Raw genomic sequence first — 15,902 nt, 5'->3', positions numbered from 1 at the left:
TTACAGACTCGAATCTTTCCGAGTCAATCACTGAGCAGATCCGGATCTTACGAGTCATTTGTCCATAAACATGTAAATTCACAGAAGCCCGCCAAACCGAGGAGGGCGGTCTGCTGTTTGTGCATTTGAAATTTTGATGCAGGAAATCAAACTTTGCATCTTATTAAACATTCTTTAACTTTAATTATGAGGCTGTAACTAGTTCACAGTGTTTTTATTGAGCTGCATTATATTCAGTATTATATTCGCATAACTCACAGTCAGCATCACTCATTCAAATGTAAATACAGTAAATGACGTCATAAAAATGTGGCGAATATAAAGTCCATAATTATTGATGACAGATTATACTAAGACATAATGCTGCAAATCAAATGCTCCTCTCAGTGTTTAGCCTCTAAAGTCCATTGTGTTAAATCAAGTGCAGCGAATAAGAGCATTATTAATAACAACATACATAACGTTCATTTCTCACATTGTTTTTAGTCTCTGAGCATAAAACACGTGTTTGAGTTTGAAATAAAGTTTCTATCATCCTGGTTATTGCTGTATTTCTCTTCTTATATTTGACTGGAGGAAGTCCTTTGGTTCTTTGATTCTCGGGTTCTGTACGGGTTTACCCGATGGATCTGGATCTGGATCTGGATCCGGGTCTGTGCTGCTGAGTCTGAGTCTCTACAGGAACTTACGATTGTTGACAACATTAGCGATGCATGTTGTAATGAGAGTGTCCAGGTGTCCGTTAAAGATCTGGATGAATCGTGAATCCAAATAAATAAAGAGTTGCCAGCCCCCGTGACTCCTGTGAATGTGAAATAAACGATCAAATGTGCCATTCACTCCTTTGAACCTGGACACTCTCATTACAACATGCCTACAGACTATACATATGTAGTTTATGTTTATAAAACTTAAACTATATATTGTTCATGTCTATGTTTACATTTATCACACAATGATAAAAAACAAATATTTCTCTAAAATAAAAAGCAAAAAGATAATAATGAGTGCATAATAATAACAAAGATGACCATCACACGACCAAAACAGAAAAATAAGGTGTGACAGGTGTTAGAAATATGTCACCTGCAGAGTCACTTTGATGGAGCTCATCTATGATCACTTCTGGCTCCAAAAAGCCAAGATGGCAGCGACCAATGCCAGACCAGCACCTACAAAAAAGCTGAAAGGCTGATGCATGAAGCTGCGGTAGCTGCGTCACTTTCTTGAACACAGTCTATGGGCAGGACCTGGAGAGGGCAGCCTCAGGTTAGTGGAAAGGTAAGGATCCACCTCAAAGAGAGCAGTGATAAGAACTGAGCTGGCCTCGCTTCCCTTGTTCCGCACCATGTCGATCACGTGTCGGGCTTTTTCTGCTTTATATTTTTGGCTTTTGACTGACTCAATTTCATCATCATTTATAATTTCAGATTCATGAAGGACATCCAGAAGCTTGTTCAGACTAGGTTCAGACAGACTCTCTACAAAGTCTGTCCGGACTGACATCAGAATCTTCTCAGGATCGCTGTTCTTTGTTAAGAGGATCTTCTGTGGATGTTTACTCTGATCTGAAAAATAACCTGAGAAAAGACTTTTGTTTAATATTTAAATCAGACTGTATTATTTCATTGTATCATTTTCAATTGAAGTCTGTGAAGGTTCACAGTTGTCCAGGTAATTTCTTTAAAGGAGAGTTCAAAATGAGTCGACTGGACTTGTTTGTAGATCCATGAAGACATTTCACCATCCAAGAGGCTTCTTCAGTTCAGACTGACTGGATGAGAGGTGAAACATCTTCATGGATCTACAACCAGGTCAAGTTGCCCTGAACTCTCCTCAAAGTTCATATTCAATGTGATGTTGTTACTCATTCATGAATCCAGCACAAAAATAAGTAATAACTATTTGTTTTTCTTTCTTCAGTTTTATGCTCAAGTCAAAAATAGGAAATCAAAAAACATGTCATGAACCAAATTAGATTTTTGGTTGCACACAACTTGTGTGACCACATAAATTTGGGTGATGATGGTGCTACACCTGGTTTAATGTTATGAATATGAGCTTGGTTTTATATTGCTTGGTTTTATTTTGGTTTTGTTTGCATGTTCATGTGCTGTAAATTGAGCCTGATTTTAATTTTGCAGAATACTTGAAATAAAAAAAATGTTCTGGAACATTGCTGCTACATGCCACTAAATCCTACACAGGAACTTTAAGCCACCATTTCTAAAAGTAATAAAATCACCCTTCACATTCCCCAAATCATTGCAGTCTAAGCTCTGACATCAGGTGGGTGAAGCCTTTACCTTCCAGAGACACATCACGTTTAAAGACTTCTGTCTTCTCTTGGTCCTGGACCAGCAGAGTCAGCTCCTCTGGGATCGTGGTCAGGAAAACTTCAAATGTTGGATGGAAGTTTGGTCCATATTTAGAGCGAAATTTTACACTCTGAAAACCAGTGACAAAGCGTGTTGTTACAAATATTTACTTTTTATTTAACAAGCAGACAAAAAAATTTATTTGTTGTATTATATTGTATGTAATTATTCTGTTTATGTCCATTAGAAGTGACTCGACTCACCCCAGGTTGGATTCCAAAGCCCTCAGGGTCACACTGCACACTGTAACTTTCCCCAAGGCTAAGATGACACTCTGAAGTGATCTTGACGTACTCAGCATCTCCTTGTTGGAGAGCAACCTTCAGAAACAGGACATTGTTATTACAGAGTTTATAATCAGATAATCAAGTCAAGCTGTGACTGTGAAAGCGTTTCAGCTGTGTATGTGAGAGTATAAAATATCAGTGAGGTTTTAACTATAGTATGTAAATGAGGAAAAGTATATACATATGCATCTTAATCGAGTTTTCCTGCAAGGTGCACTATTCACTATTCCCCATACTTATTATTTTTATGTATTCCAGGAATTTCGGCATGCTACTCCTCCCAGCTTTACACAAAAAAGGTATCAAAATGACCGGTTCGGCCGGGAATGGTGTGCTGTGACTTTTCTAAGAGTTTCTCTCGTGGCCACAAATGTCACTCTACAGAAATCATTTCTACATAGAAATGTAGGAAAATTCGTGGGCTACGCAGCGATATCACTGCTGAAGCTGTCAGACTTATAGTTTTGGCGGGAGACGCACTGATGCTCCAGGATCACCCACCGACAGCCCCATCTACTCCCATGTAAACTGGAGAGGAGAAATTTCCCAAAGGAGCACGGGGCACCTGTTCTTTCTCTCTCTCCCCAGGTCACATTTTTTAACTTCACACACTGAAATTCAGCATTCACATGGTCGACAAGATGAGGATGCTCACGGTCATTTGGGCTTTTTGATACCACCTACCGATTGGCATAAGTGTCCACTAGTTGGAGGGGCTTCATTTAGAGATTTTCTGTGTCTCTCAGCAGTCACTCACACACAGACAGAGCACAGCTGCAGTTAATTGCTCTGACCTGCAGCTGACCCTGGTTGCTCGGCAACCTCCAGCTGCCTTTGACTAACTTTGTTGAAGTCTCTGTGCTGCTGCAGTGTCAGTAATAATGTCTGTCAGACACACTCTACATTTATTTAAGATTTTCTTGAACTAATGTTACTGTTAAACACAATTCGTGAGAAGGAAACACTTTTTTCTCAATATTGTAATTGACTGTACTGAAATTGGTTTGTTTGTGTTGTTACATATTCATTGGTGATATAGTATGAAACACGAGAAAGGTCTTTTAAAGATAATATATGGCGTTCAAATTGCATCCAGGAGAGTGATTCACATCCTCCAACCATGTGAAATAATGGTTTCAGTCAGGAAGCCAAATAATGCAACTCAAAATCCAGAAGTCGTAAACGTCCTCTCTCTAACATTTAGTCTTATAGGTAAAATGATCCATGTCAAGAACTCATTTAGGCCACTGTATAACATTTAAACCAGCTCGTGGAAGTATCACAAATTATTCTGGTAGACAGATTTACAGTTCAGCAGTAGAAACCGTTTAAGTTGATGGTGAGCACATAATTTGACAGATAGATTCACCTCAGACACTGGGATGTTCTCCTGCAGTAAAAATACATCGAGTACTTGTCGCTTTCTTTTCGGGGGTCGAAGGAACAGCAGGATTTGACCATTTATCGTCATGTTAAGAAACCTTTTAACGGCATCCCAGACCAGGCCATAGGCACTGAGGTGAGCGACCTTCACAACCACATGAGTGTCTGTGATCTCCAGCGGCTTCAAGATGCTCATTCCATCATCAGTGATGTGGATGACAGACAACAGGTCATCAACATGAGCCAAAGCTGTGAAGGCAAAAAGCTAATTAGAGTTAATGTAATACACATGAATGCTGATGACAGATCTTAGTCATGACAGTACGTCTTTACCGTCCTTTGTTTCACAGTGTGGGAAGTGGAGCTGACAGACAGCAGCTTTCTCAGAACTCTCAAATTTGAACAGCATCCCTCCAGCCATCTTGCCAGCTGACTGGAGGAGGCTCTCATCCCATTGGATGGTCCTGTACTGCAGCTCCGCCTCCTGAGTCATCCCAAACACCAGTTTAGTCGAATCACACTGGAACAGACCTGGACTGGTACACCTGAACCTGTAGGACACAGAGTGGCTGAATTAACAGAACAGGCATTTGTTCTTTAATCACATGACCTGTTACAACGTGTTCGTATGCTGCATGTGTAAGGCATAATAACACCGAGGGAACCAATCCATTCTCAGAAAGGCAAAACTGTTGCTTCCAGTAAGAATGAAGCAACAGTTGTATCTATGTGTACGAGCTGGAGCCAAACAGGTCTATGCTGAAATCTAGTTTCTGATCTTGGCCGGCCTGTTCGGGTTAGACTAGATGATATCAGCCCGATTATAGTCCGACCCGGCAGCAGGAGGGCATGGGGCACAACAAACGGTCATTTTATCCCGTGTAGTCAATTAAAGTTGACCACTTCTGATGCGTCACAACAAGCATCCTCATCCTCAAGTTAAAGGGGGATGTCAGTGCCAGTATACCAGTATCATCAGTGGCTGTAGCCATCAGACTTTGTTTTTTTTTTTAGTTTAAGGGATTTGCATTGACCGTTTATGGATTATTATGGAGCGCAGCAGCAGAAATATGAGGCTCTCCAACAGGCACACAGTTTTATAAATAAGGGCTCAGACTGCAGCAATCGCTCGGTGAGTTATGAATATTTGACCTACAGCGCTTTAACTAGCTCACCAGAAAAAACACACTGTTTCTTTAGAATCACAACTTGATGAAAGATGAAATAAGTGCAGTGTTTTTATATAATTACCTGTATGAAGATTCAGGTGTCTTTTCAGGTGAGAAGGATAATGGTGCCTGGTATTGGAAAAGGCACAAAGTCAGTTTATTCAACAGAAAATTATTCAGCTCAAACACACTGTATGGATCATAGAGGACAGTATCAATGAGATGAAAGGGTAAAGTCTACACAGAGGTATCACTTTACCAAGAAAATCAGTCTCAATAAATGTACAAACACATTATTCATGTAATCTGGTGCACAAGTACATAAGAGAAAATGGTTATGATAAAATTATAATAATATTACAATATTTAAGTATAGTTGAATGTGCCTGAGAAAGGCACATACATATTATTTCCAAAGCTTATTTTGATTGACTTTCAAACAGTTGAGGGATTTCTATGAAGGGCCGAACTATAAACTGTGTAAATAAATGTAGAGTGTGTCTGACAGACATTATTACTGACACTGCAGCAGCACAGAGACTTCAATAAAGTTAGTCAAAGGCAGCTTGAGGTTGCCAAGCAACTATGGTCAGCTGCAGGTCAGAGCAATTAACTGCAGCTGTGCTCTGTCTGTGTGTGAGTGACTGCTGAGAGACACAGAAAATCTCTAAATGAAGCCCCTCCAACTAGTGGACACTAATGCCAAACGGTAGGTGGTATCAAAAAGCCCAAATGACCGTGAGCATCCTCATCTTGTCGACCATGTGAATGCTGAATTTCAGTGTGTGAAGTTAAAAAATGTGACCTGGGGAGAGAGAGAAAGAACAGGTGCCCCGTGCTCCTTTGGGAAATTTCTCCTCTCCAGTTTACATGGGAGTAGATGGGGCTGTCGGTGGGTGATCCTGGCGCATCAGTGCGTCTCCCGCCAAAACTATAAGTCTGACAGCTTCAGCAGTGATATCGCTGCGTAGCCCACGAATTTTCCTAAGTTTCTATGTAGAAATGATTTCTGTAGAGTGACATTTGTGACCACGAGAGCCATTTGCAAATGTATTTTTTGACAAATGTTTCTCTCCCTCTCCACTCTAGCTCTGGAACATTCTACCAATACACACCCATTGTAAATGTTGGTGTGGTTTTAGTGATTTTTGGCAAAACTGTTTGGTGAAACTCTGAGAAAAGTCACAGCACAACATTCCTGGCCGAGCTGGTCGTTTTCAATAATCAACAATCAATAATAAAGATTTGAAGACTTGGCATCTACACTAATTGAGTGCAAGGCCACTATTTACTATCCCCATACTTATTATTCTGACGTATTCCAGGAATCTCGGCATGCTAATCCTCCCACAGTTTTGGTCGCATATACACAAAAAATGGGAACGGTGTTCTGTGACTTTTCGTCACCCTGAGCAGTTTCTGTCACAGTTGCAGCGGTGGTTAATTGCTCTGCTCTGATTGGTGGGCTGCAGGAGAACTGGTTACTGGGCAGAAACTCACAAGCCTGACTGTGTTTTACTTCACTGAAGTCTCTGTATAATATCAATGACTGTCAATAATACATTTGAATGTCTGCCATTTTGTCTTGCTCTCTCATAGACACAGAGACAGACAGACAGATACAGTAGAGGGACCAACAGAAGGAGCAGTGTTTTCTGCTTATTAGATGTTAATTTATTTGTGTTACCCCTGATGTACATACTGAAGTGAAATACAGGGATGGTAGAGAACACACTGGAACTTGAGTTTTACATTTGAATTTGACTGATTGATTTCATTAACAATAAAAGTAAAGTTGTGGACACTGTACGGCTGCTCCTGCGTTCTCACCTTTTTTATCACATCCGGTTTGACATCAGAGTGACCTTTGAAAGAGAAAGAAAAGAACAAAATGCTTTAACAAAATGGAAGAGAAAAATATTTGACTGACTGGAGGTCTTTGTTTCAATACTCACGTTTCTTTTGTTCATCAGCTGTGATCACCCTGTGATCGATGCTGTAGGCATGAACACAGTCCTCAAAGTTAGAGGCTAGAGTTATAATCAAGCTCGTGCCAAACAGCAGTATAATGCCTAAATCTTGCATAGCCATATCTATCTACACAGTGCTGCGCCAGTGCTGGAAAAAGGGTTTTTTGCAACACAATCCTATTTTTGTATAGGTAAAAAAGTTTCTTTGTATTTCTTTAAATGACATTCTTCTTGGGCAGTGGTGAGCCCAGGACGGTACGATGTACCTGCAAAGTAGCTTGTTTTGGTGGAACATTTGCAGGTGGTTTGCACATGGGGAAGCAAGAGCTGGTATTAAAATAACTAAATCACTGCAAAAGAAAAGGTAACAGCTGCTAGTTTGTTTACGTTTGTACATTTAGCAACCAGGTTATGTTTTATGGTATGATAACTAGGGATGGGAATCGAGAAACGGTTCTTGTTGAGAACCAGTTCTGTGTGTTTCAACTCCATGGATTCGTTTGGCAGTTTATCTAACGATTCTCTTATCGATTCCAGAAAGCACGACTAATTTCGTCACGTAACTTCCGCAAGTTTCTCACGTGCAGTGCAATCAGTAGTAAACAATGTCACCCACTCGGTTCAAACGTTTCAAAGTTTGGCTGCATTTTACCAAAACAGACGTCAACAGGGCGACTTGCAATCATTGCAAAGTGGAGATAACAGCGTCAGGAGGGAACACGACCAACATGCAGAAACATTTGCGCACACAACATGCAATATTTAGAAATGAATGTCGTGTTTTTGACACGCTTCGGACTGGAGATGAATCTCAACCTAGCAGCAGCAGCAGCAGCCAGGCTATGAACACCTCTGAGGTTACTACGGAAGGTAAATAACACACTGCCTACCATGTTAGCGCCATGTGCTGCTTTATAAAACATGATATAACAGTTCACATTAAACGAATGCCTTCTGCATTACATTTTGGCTGGCTCAGAGTCTGGCAGCTGTACTAGTACTCGCTCCAGTTCACTAGCTCCTCTAGATGATGCTGATCAAACTGTTTGTTCTCCTTTTTTTCCCCAAATGAGAATCGATAAAGAATCGAATCGTTAAGCAGAATCGATAATGGAATCGGAATCGTAAGAATCTTATCAATTCCCATCCCTAATGATAATTTCCTATTTTCAGCGTGTAGGTTACTAACATGGAGGTCATTGTTCAACATAACGATGGTAACATGCAGATACTGGAAGGAAGAAAATATTCACAATAGTGAATGATGGGATGGAGGAGAAGATAAACACAATGCCAGCTAAAAAAAAATCAGTAAGAAGAAGGTTGAACTGGTGAAATGAGATTCATTCATTTAACTCCATCTGTTTAGTACAATACTGACTCCAACCCTCTACTGACCTCAGAGTCTGCAGACTGCAGTGTGGACTCTTCACAAGATCAGACAGAGGCTTCACTGCTGAATCCTGCAGGTTGTTTCCTCTCAGGTCCAGCTCTGTCAGATGGGAGGGGTTGGACTTCAGAGCTGAGGCCAGAGAAGCACAGCTGATCTCTGACAACCAGCAGTACACCAATCTGAATAAAGAATAAATGATGTTGATAAAAATCCATTTATAATCCAATCAGATGTGTTCAGGTTTGAAATGTGCAGCTCAACATTACTATGTCCTAATCAATGAGCTTTTCTCTAAAATGAGTAGAGTGACTTTGTCATTGTGTTATTGTGGATCATCATAATGTCAGCCTTCTACAGACATCATCCAAACGTCAGCACAACATTCAGACAACCATTCACGTCAACACAGATCAATAACATGCTGCTGATCTCAATCAAGTGAGTGTGTGTGTGTGTGTGTGTGTGTGTGTGTGTGTGTGTGTGTGTGTGTGTGTATATTTTCTACTTCAACAAGTAAACTTGATCATTTCAAACTAATCTGAGTTCAGAGGATCTTCTGTATACAGATGTGACCATTGACCAACAATTCTAAACATTCATTGACTTTAACCACTAACAGAGACATTTTCTACAGTTTCTTTAAGAAACACAGTCTTTGTGACTGCAGACCAAATTTATACAACAAACATGAAATATGAACAAAAGGACATTTACAACTTTACAGATTAATCAGACTTTATTTGTATAGCACTTTTTATACAAAAAATGTAACACAAAGTACGGTGGCCGGGAACCCTCATGCTGCAAATAAAAGAAACGCTGCAAACAAAAAGAACACGCGCTGCATAAAAGAAACTTCACAACGGAAGTGAATTACCGGGGACTATTTTGCCGGTGCACCTGTAGTTTTTTATGTGAGCGAAGAAGAAGTACAGAAGTGTATTGCATTCACTTGAAAAAATAAATTAGACACCTGATCTTGTATTACGATAAGAAAGGTGCCTTATTGGCCACTGCACTTCGGTAAAGTTAGAAAGATATTGGCACTTCCGGGATCAATAACTCTTAATTGAACGTTGTTAAACACAAAACGCATATTTTCAACCGTGTAAGACAGACAACGGCTACAACCTAATGTTCATCACAATGAGCTACAACCTAATGTTCATCACAATGGCACAACCTAACGTTCATCAAACGGCTACAACCTAATGTTCATCACAATGAGCTACAACCTAATGTTCATCACAATGAGCTCAAACCTAATGTTCATCACAAAAGCTACAACCTAATGTCATCACAATGGCTACAACTATGTTCATCACAACAAGCCATCCTCGGGCCACGCAACAACATTAGTGTTTACTAAGACTTTTCATAATTTCTGGGAATTTTTATTAGGAATATTAATCAATAACTTTAATATGATACAGTACTGCGGTAACGCTATCTACACTTTAAAATCTAGTGCCCGACTACATCAGTTTGTACGGTAAAGCTGAAACGGGCTTGTGTAGGACCCAAATGCAGCACAACAGCAAGGGATACTTAGCAATGTTCCTTATTGAAAACTCACAGCAGGCGATATGGCAGGTGAGAGAGAGGGAATAAGTCCAATCAATCGGAGAGTCTGTGGCAACAACTGGAGCAGGGGGACAGACTGCCCGGGGAAACCTCCAACAAGCCAGGGAAACAGGCAGACAGACACCAGAAACACTGAGGCAAAACTCGTGGTTGGGGACGAAATCCCCACCCCGAGTCCTCAGATGAAGAGTCCACAGAGGACGATGGCGGGTCCACCTCGCTAGGGCCGGGGATGGGTGGGGCACCAGAGGCGCTCAGGCGGGGGTTATCAGTGGACGAGCGTATCCTGGAGGGCTGGTCCGGGTGCTGCCGGTGGAAGTCAGTAATGAGCTGAGGGTCAAGGATGTGCTGGCGGGGACCCACGACCTCTCCTCTGGACCATATCCCTCCCAGTCAACCAGGTACTGGATGCCCCTCCCACGGCGACGAGAGCGGATAAGCCGTCGAACCGTGTAGGCTGGCCTCCATTGATAAGGCGAGGTGGCGGAGGAGTCGGGGTAGCAGGACTCAAGGGACTGTCCAGAACTGGCTTGATTTTTGAGACATGGATGGGGGTGTACTCGCATGGACCTGGGAAGCTTGAGGCGGACTGCAGCAGGGTTGATGACCTTCTGAATTTCGTAGGGGCCGATGAACTTGGGTGCCAGTTTCTTCGAGTCGACCCGGAGTGGTAGGTCCCGGGTTGACAAACCACACCTTCTGTCCCACTTGATAGCAGGAGCCGAGGTGGCGACGAATTGGCCAAGGCTGTGTAACGGCCCACCGACCGCAGGAGAGTGGATCTGGCCTGGGACCAGGTGCGGCGCACCCGGCGGATGAAAGCCTGTACAGAGGGGCAAGAAACCTCCCTCTCCTGGGCTGGAAATAGGGGTGGCTGGTATCCATAAGCACACTGAAAAGGGGAGAGACCGTGGAGGAGCTGAGGAGTGTGTTATGGGCATATTCCACCCAGAGCAACTGCTGCGACCAGGAAGTGGGGTGACTGGAGACCATACACCGGAGAGCCACCTGCATCTCCTGGTTTTTCCGCTCCGTCTGGCCGTTAGATTGAGGATGAAACCCGGATGACAGGCTGGCCGTGGCCCAGATGAGAGAGCAGAACTCTCTCCAAAAAACCGAGGAGAACTGCGGCCCTCGGTCAGAGACCACATCGACTGGAAGACCATGGAGCCGGAATATGTGCTGGAGGACCAGTTCAGCAGTCTCTTTTGGCTGAAGGGAGCTTGGGCAGGGGAATGAAGTGGGCCATCTTGCTAAACCGGTCTTACCACGGTAAGGATAGTGGTGTGTCCTAGAGATGGTGTGTAGACCGGTCACAAAGTCCAGAGATATTGTGGGACCAGGGCACGATGGGGAACTGGAAGCGGGAGCAGGTGACCAAGCAGGAGCCTGGTGGGAGGATTTGTTTCCGGTTGCAGACAGGGCAGGGCCTTGACAAACCCCTGGGTGTCCCATGTCCAGGGAGTTCCCACCAGAATCGGCGCTGAAGAAACCTCCTTGGTCCTCTGGATCCCTGGATGCAGGTGAGGTGCGTGTTGTGGGCCCACTGGGAGCACCTCAGAACGGGGGGGCCGGGCGAAGAGCCGGTTGGGAGGACAGGCGCTGGGACCTGGTTGCTCCTCCAGCGCGTCCTAACTCTCTCCTCAATCCCCCATGTAATGGCGGCGGCCAGGCGAGCAGAGGGAAGGATGGTGTCCGCTGCTGTGGAAACCTCTTCCTTTCCTTCAGGAACTGGCGGGAGAGGGCGTCAGGCTTAACGTTGCGGTTCCCGGGCAATAGGAGAGAGTGAAATTGAATCGGGTGAGAAAGAGGGACCAGCGGGCCTGCCTGGAGTTCAGTCTTCTGGCTGACCGATGTATTCTAGGTTCTTGTGGTCCGTCCATACGTAGAAATGGTTGTTCGGCCCCCTCCAGCCAGTGACGCCACTCGTCCAGTGCCAATTTGACCGCCAGAAGCTCCCGATTTCCAATGTCATAGTTCATTTCTTCTGAGTCAGGCGTCGAGAGAAAAAGGCGCAGGGGTGGAGCTTTCTGGTCATCAGTAGCCCGCTGAGACAGGATAGCCCCCACCCCGACATCAGGGCGTCTACTCCACCACGAACTGTCTCTTGGGGTCGGGCATACGGAGGATAGGCGCAGAGGTGAAGCGATTCTGAGGGTTGGAGGCATCTGTGGCGGCGGAGGACCAGCTGAAGGGGATTTGGAGGAGGTGAGAGCTTTGAGAGGGGCTGCCACCGTGCTGTATCCCCGAATGAACGACGGTAAAAATTGGCGAACCCAGGAATCTTTGTAGCTGCTTCCGGGAGTCAGGAACAGGCCAGGCTGCGACGGCTGAACCTTGGCTGGATCCATCTGGATGCTCCCCTGGCGACAATGTTATCCAGAAAGGAGACTGATGGAGCATGGAACTCGCATTTCTCTCCTTAACAAACAGCGAGTTTTTCCAGGAGCCGTTGAGAACCCCCTGAACAGTGGATGTGGTCCTCCTTGGCCCTTGGAAAAATTAGAATATCATCCAAGTAGACGAAGACATGCTTGTTACAGCATGTCCCGGGAGCACGTCGTTGACCAGAGCCTGGAAAGACGGCGGGGGCGTGGTGAGGCCAAAAAGGCATCACCAGGTATTCATAGTGTCCAGTAGGTGTGTTGATGCTGTCTTCCACCGTCGCCCTCCCGAATTCGCACCAGGTGGTAGGCGTTGCGGAGGTCCAGTTTTGGTGAAGATGGTAGCCCCCTCCAGGAGTTCAAAGGCAGACGAGATGAGGGGGAGGGGATACCGATTCTTCACCGTTATGTCGTTGAGGGCCTCGGTAGTCGATGCAGGGCCTCAATGATTTGTCTTCTCAACAAAAGGAACACCCCGTCCAGCGGGAGGATGACGGATGGATGATGCCCAGCCGCCAGGGAGTCGTTATGTAGTCCTCCATGCCTTCCTCTCTGGTGCGGACAGGGAGTATGACGACCTCGGGGAGGGACTGGTGCCGGGTAGAAGATCTATGGCACAGTCATATGGACGGTGTGGAGGCAAAGAGGTCGCCTTCGCCTTGCTTGAAACCTCCCTGAATCGTGGTACTCTGGGCGGACCCCCATCAGATCAGGAGCCAACGTGGGCAGGGCCTGGACTGAGCAGCGGAGGCCTGCTTGGACAGACTTGGTGACAGGCGAGCTCCCAGCCCAGAAGGCTCCCGTCGCCAGTCTATGTGGGGATGTGGCGGCAGAGCCAGGGATATCCCAAAATGAGTGGGGATAGCGGAGAGTTCAGATGTGAAACGTGTAGTTTCGTGGTGGTTGCCGGAGAGAAGCATCTGCACTGGAACAGTCTGATGATGACGGTCCCCAGCAGGTGACCGTCCAGGGCGTTGGCGGGACAGGCTGAGGCAGCGGAAACCCTTTCTCTTCCAACGCTGGGGCCAGCTTTCATTTATAATGGGAGACGTCGGCACCAGAGTCAATGAAGACGGCAAGGGAGTGGAGCCCCCCTGGTGCAGCAGGCGACCATGGCAGAGGGGGCGGTTTCCTGAGGGACATTCAGAGGTCGGACTCACCAGACATCCCTCCTATCTGGTGAGACCTGGCTTTTTGCTGGACACCTGGAAACGAAGTGTCCGTCTTGTCCACAGTACAGACATAGGTTGTGTCTTTGACGACCTGGCGTTCCTCTGGTGACAGATGGTTCTGCCCAACCTGCATAGGTTCTGAATCTCCCCTCTGAGGTTCAGGCCGGGAAGAGGATACCTCCGGTACTGCACGGAACTGGGAAGGAAAGATGCCCAAAACCGTCCTCGCTGTCTCTCCTCCTGCTGGCCTGGAGCTGGTCCACCCGCCGTTGAGTTCGATGAGCTCATCCAAGTGGCAGGGAGATCATATGACACCAGCTCGTCCTTAAATATCTCCTCAAGCCCCTGTAGGTAGGCGCGCACTGGGCCTCTGTGTTCCATTTACTCTGGCGAGCCCTGGTGCGAAAGTCAATAGAGTAGTCAGCCACGGAGCGGTCCCCCTGGTGGAGGTTCAGGAGACCGCCCATAGCATCTGGACCCTGGGAAGGTGGGCCAAAAACCTTCCGGAGCTCAGCAGCGAAGTCTCTGAAGGCAGCTGCACGCAGGAGTTGACGTTCCCATTCAGCGGTTCCCCCACAGGCGGACCCTCCCCGTGAGGTGATTAATGGTGACGCCACTTTGGCCTCCTCAGGGCGAATGTGTGTGGCTGCAGGGCAACAGGATTGAGCAGTTCGTAATAAACGGATTCAGACCTCTGGGTTCCCCGCATAACGTTCCGGAGCCCCAACTCGGGGTTCAGAAACTGGACACGGTGGCGTTGGTTGGAGTACGCAGACAGGCGCTGTTGCAGGTAGGTTCTGGACCATATCGTGAGAGCACAGTAGTGAGCTGCTGGATCTGTGAAGCTAATGCCGTATGTCTGCTCCTGGTTAGCGGCAGCCTGTTGTTGAGTGACGGTAGCCTGGCGTACCTCGGCTGCGGTGGGCAACCAATGCCTCGTGTCGCTGGAGAATGTTCTCCACCCTCTCCAGGCGTAAGTCTGGCGAAGCGGTGGTGCTGGATCCATGCTTGGCCAATTGTACTGAAACGGGCTTGTGTAGGACCCAAATGCAAGCACAAACAGCAAGGGATATTAGTAATGTTCCTTATTGAGAAACTCACAGCAGGGCGATATGGCAGGTGAGAGAGAGGGAATAAGTCCAATCAATCGGAGAGTCTGTGGCAACGAACTGGAGCAGGGGGACAGACTGCCCGGGGAAACCTCCAAACAGCCAGGGAAACAGGCAGACAGACACCAAGAAACACTGAGGCAGAACTCGTGGTCAGGGAGAAAAGCTGAGGTGATTACCGCGGGCCAGGACAGACGAGCAGGTCAAAGGCAGGCAGGGTCGGCAACGGGAGATTCGTGCGGACAAAAGTGCTGGAAAGACTTGTATGACGCGAAGACAATCTGGCAAAGAGTGTCTGGAGGTTGGTGCTTAAATACAGGGTTGATTACTGATGAGGCAGCAGGTGTGGGAGGCGGGAGAAACCCTGGTGACTGATGAGGAGGCGGGGCTGACAGGTGAGTGGAAAAGTTACTGGGTGCGGGTAAGAGGGAAAGCAAGCAGGGGACCGGAGTGGATTGTGACCAAAAAGCGTCTTCATGGTGCTTCAAGTACACCTCGGAAACTCAGAATCAATAATAATCTTCTTTTCTAAGATACATATGCAGATTTAGAAAAGTCATTAAATAAACAAATCAAATTGTTTTTCTGACACTCCACCGGATTCGTGTTCTACAATGTTCCCAGCTACTTCTGGGTGATTTTTCAAGTTCTTTTTACTGTACCGTAACGGTTTGTACTTACCGTACAAACTGAAATGTAGTAGGGCACAGATTTTAAAGTGTAGATAGCGTTACTGCAGTTACTGTAGCATATAAAGTTATTGATTAATATTCATAATAAAAAATCCACAGAATTATGAGTCTTAGAAACACTAATGTTTGTTGGTGTGGCCTCCGAGGATGGGTTTTTTGATGAAACATTAGGTTGTACTCGTTGTGATGAACTGAGGTTGTAGCTCATTGTGATGAACATTAGGATGTAGCTCGTTGTGATGAACAGTAGGTTGTAGCTCGTTGGTGATGAACATTAAGGTTGTAGCTCAATTGTGATGAACATTAGGTTGTAGCTCAATGTGATGAACATTAGGTTGTAAGCTCGTTGTGATGAACAGTAGGAAGGTTGTAGCTCATTGT

The 15,902-nt window shown here is 45.6% G+C and overlaps 1 protein-coding gene across 1 annotated transcript; it reads right to left on the bottom strand.

Moving 5' to 3' along the window:
* Nucleotides 1-199: 199 nt before the first annotated feature.
* Nucleotides 200-8,636, bottom strand: LOC104933852 (uncharacterized). The gene is made up of 9 exons (XM_027275400.1): nt 8,586-8,636; nt 7,173-7,213; nt 7,048-7,082; nt 5,300-5,346; nt 4,382-4,599; nt 4,035-4,297; nt 2,582-2,698; nt 2,307-2,448; nt 200-1,580 (listed from the first exon to the last, which is right to left on the bottom strand). The coding sequence occupies exons 5-9, from the start codon at nt 4,539-4,541 to the stop codon at nt 1,219-1,221; spliced, it is 1,044 nt and encodes a 347-aa protein (XP_027131201.1). The 5' UTR covers nt 4,542-4,599; nt 5,300-5,346; nt 7,048-7,082; nt 7,173-7,213; nt 8,586-8,636; the 3' UTR covers nt 200-1,218.
* Nucleotides 8,637-15,902: the final 7,266 nt, after the last annotated feature.

Source organism: Larimichthys crocea, unplaced genomic scaffold (assembly GCF_000972845.2).
Source record: "Larimichthys crocea isolate SSNF unplaced genomic scaffold, L_crocea_2.0 scaffold110, whole genome shotgun sequence".
Classification (NCBI taxonomy): domain Eukaryota; kingdom Metazoa; phylum Chordata; class Actinopteri; family Sciaenidae; genus Larimichthys; species Larimichthys crocea.
The sequence above is the reverse complement of the archived record's forward strand: the minus strand, read 5'-3'. Positions and strand labels throughout refer to the sequence as shown.

Excerpts from the sequence above, each read along its gene's own strand:
- LOC104933852 (XM_027275400.1), bottom strand. The coding sequence starts at position 4,541 with ATGACTCAGGAGGCGGAGCTGCAGTACAGGACCATCCAATGGGATGAG. Across the intron at positions 4,298-4,381 it reads ACACTGTGAAACAAAGGACG|CTTTGGCTCATGTTGATGAC; the intron begins GTAAAGACGTAC and ends TTGCCTTCACAG. Across the intron at positions 2,699-4,034 it reads AGAACATCCCAGTGTCTGAG|GTTGCTCTCCAACAAGGAGA; the intron begins GTGAATCTATCT and ends CTGTTTCTGAAG.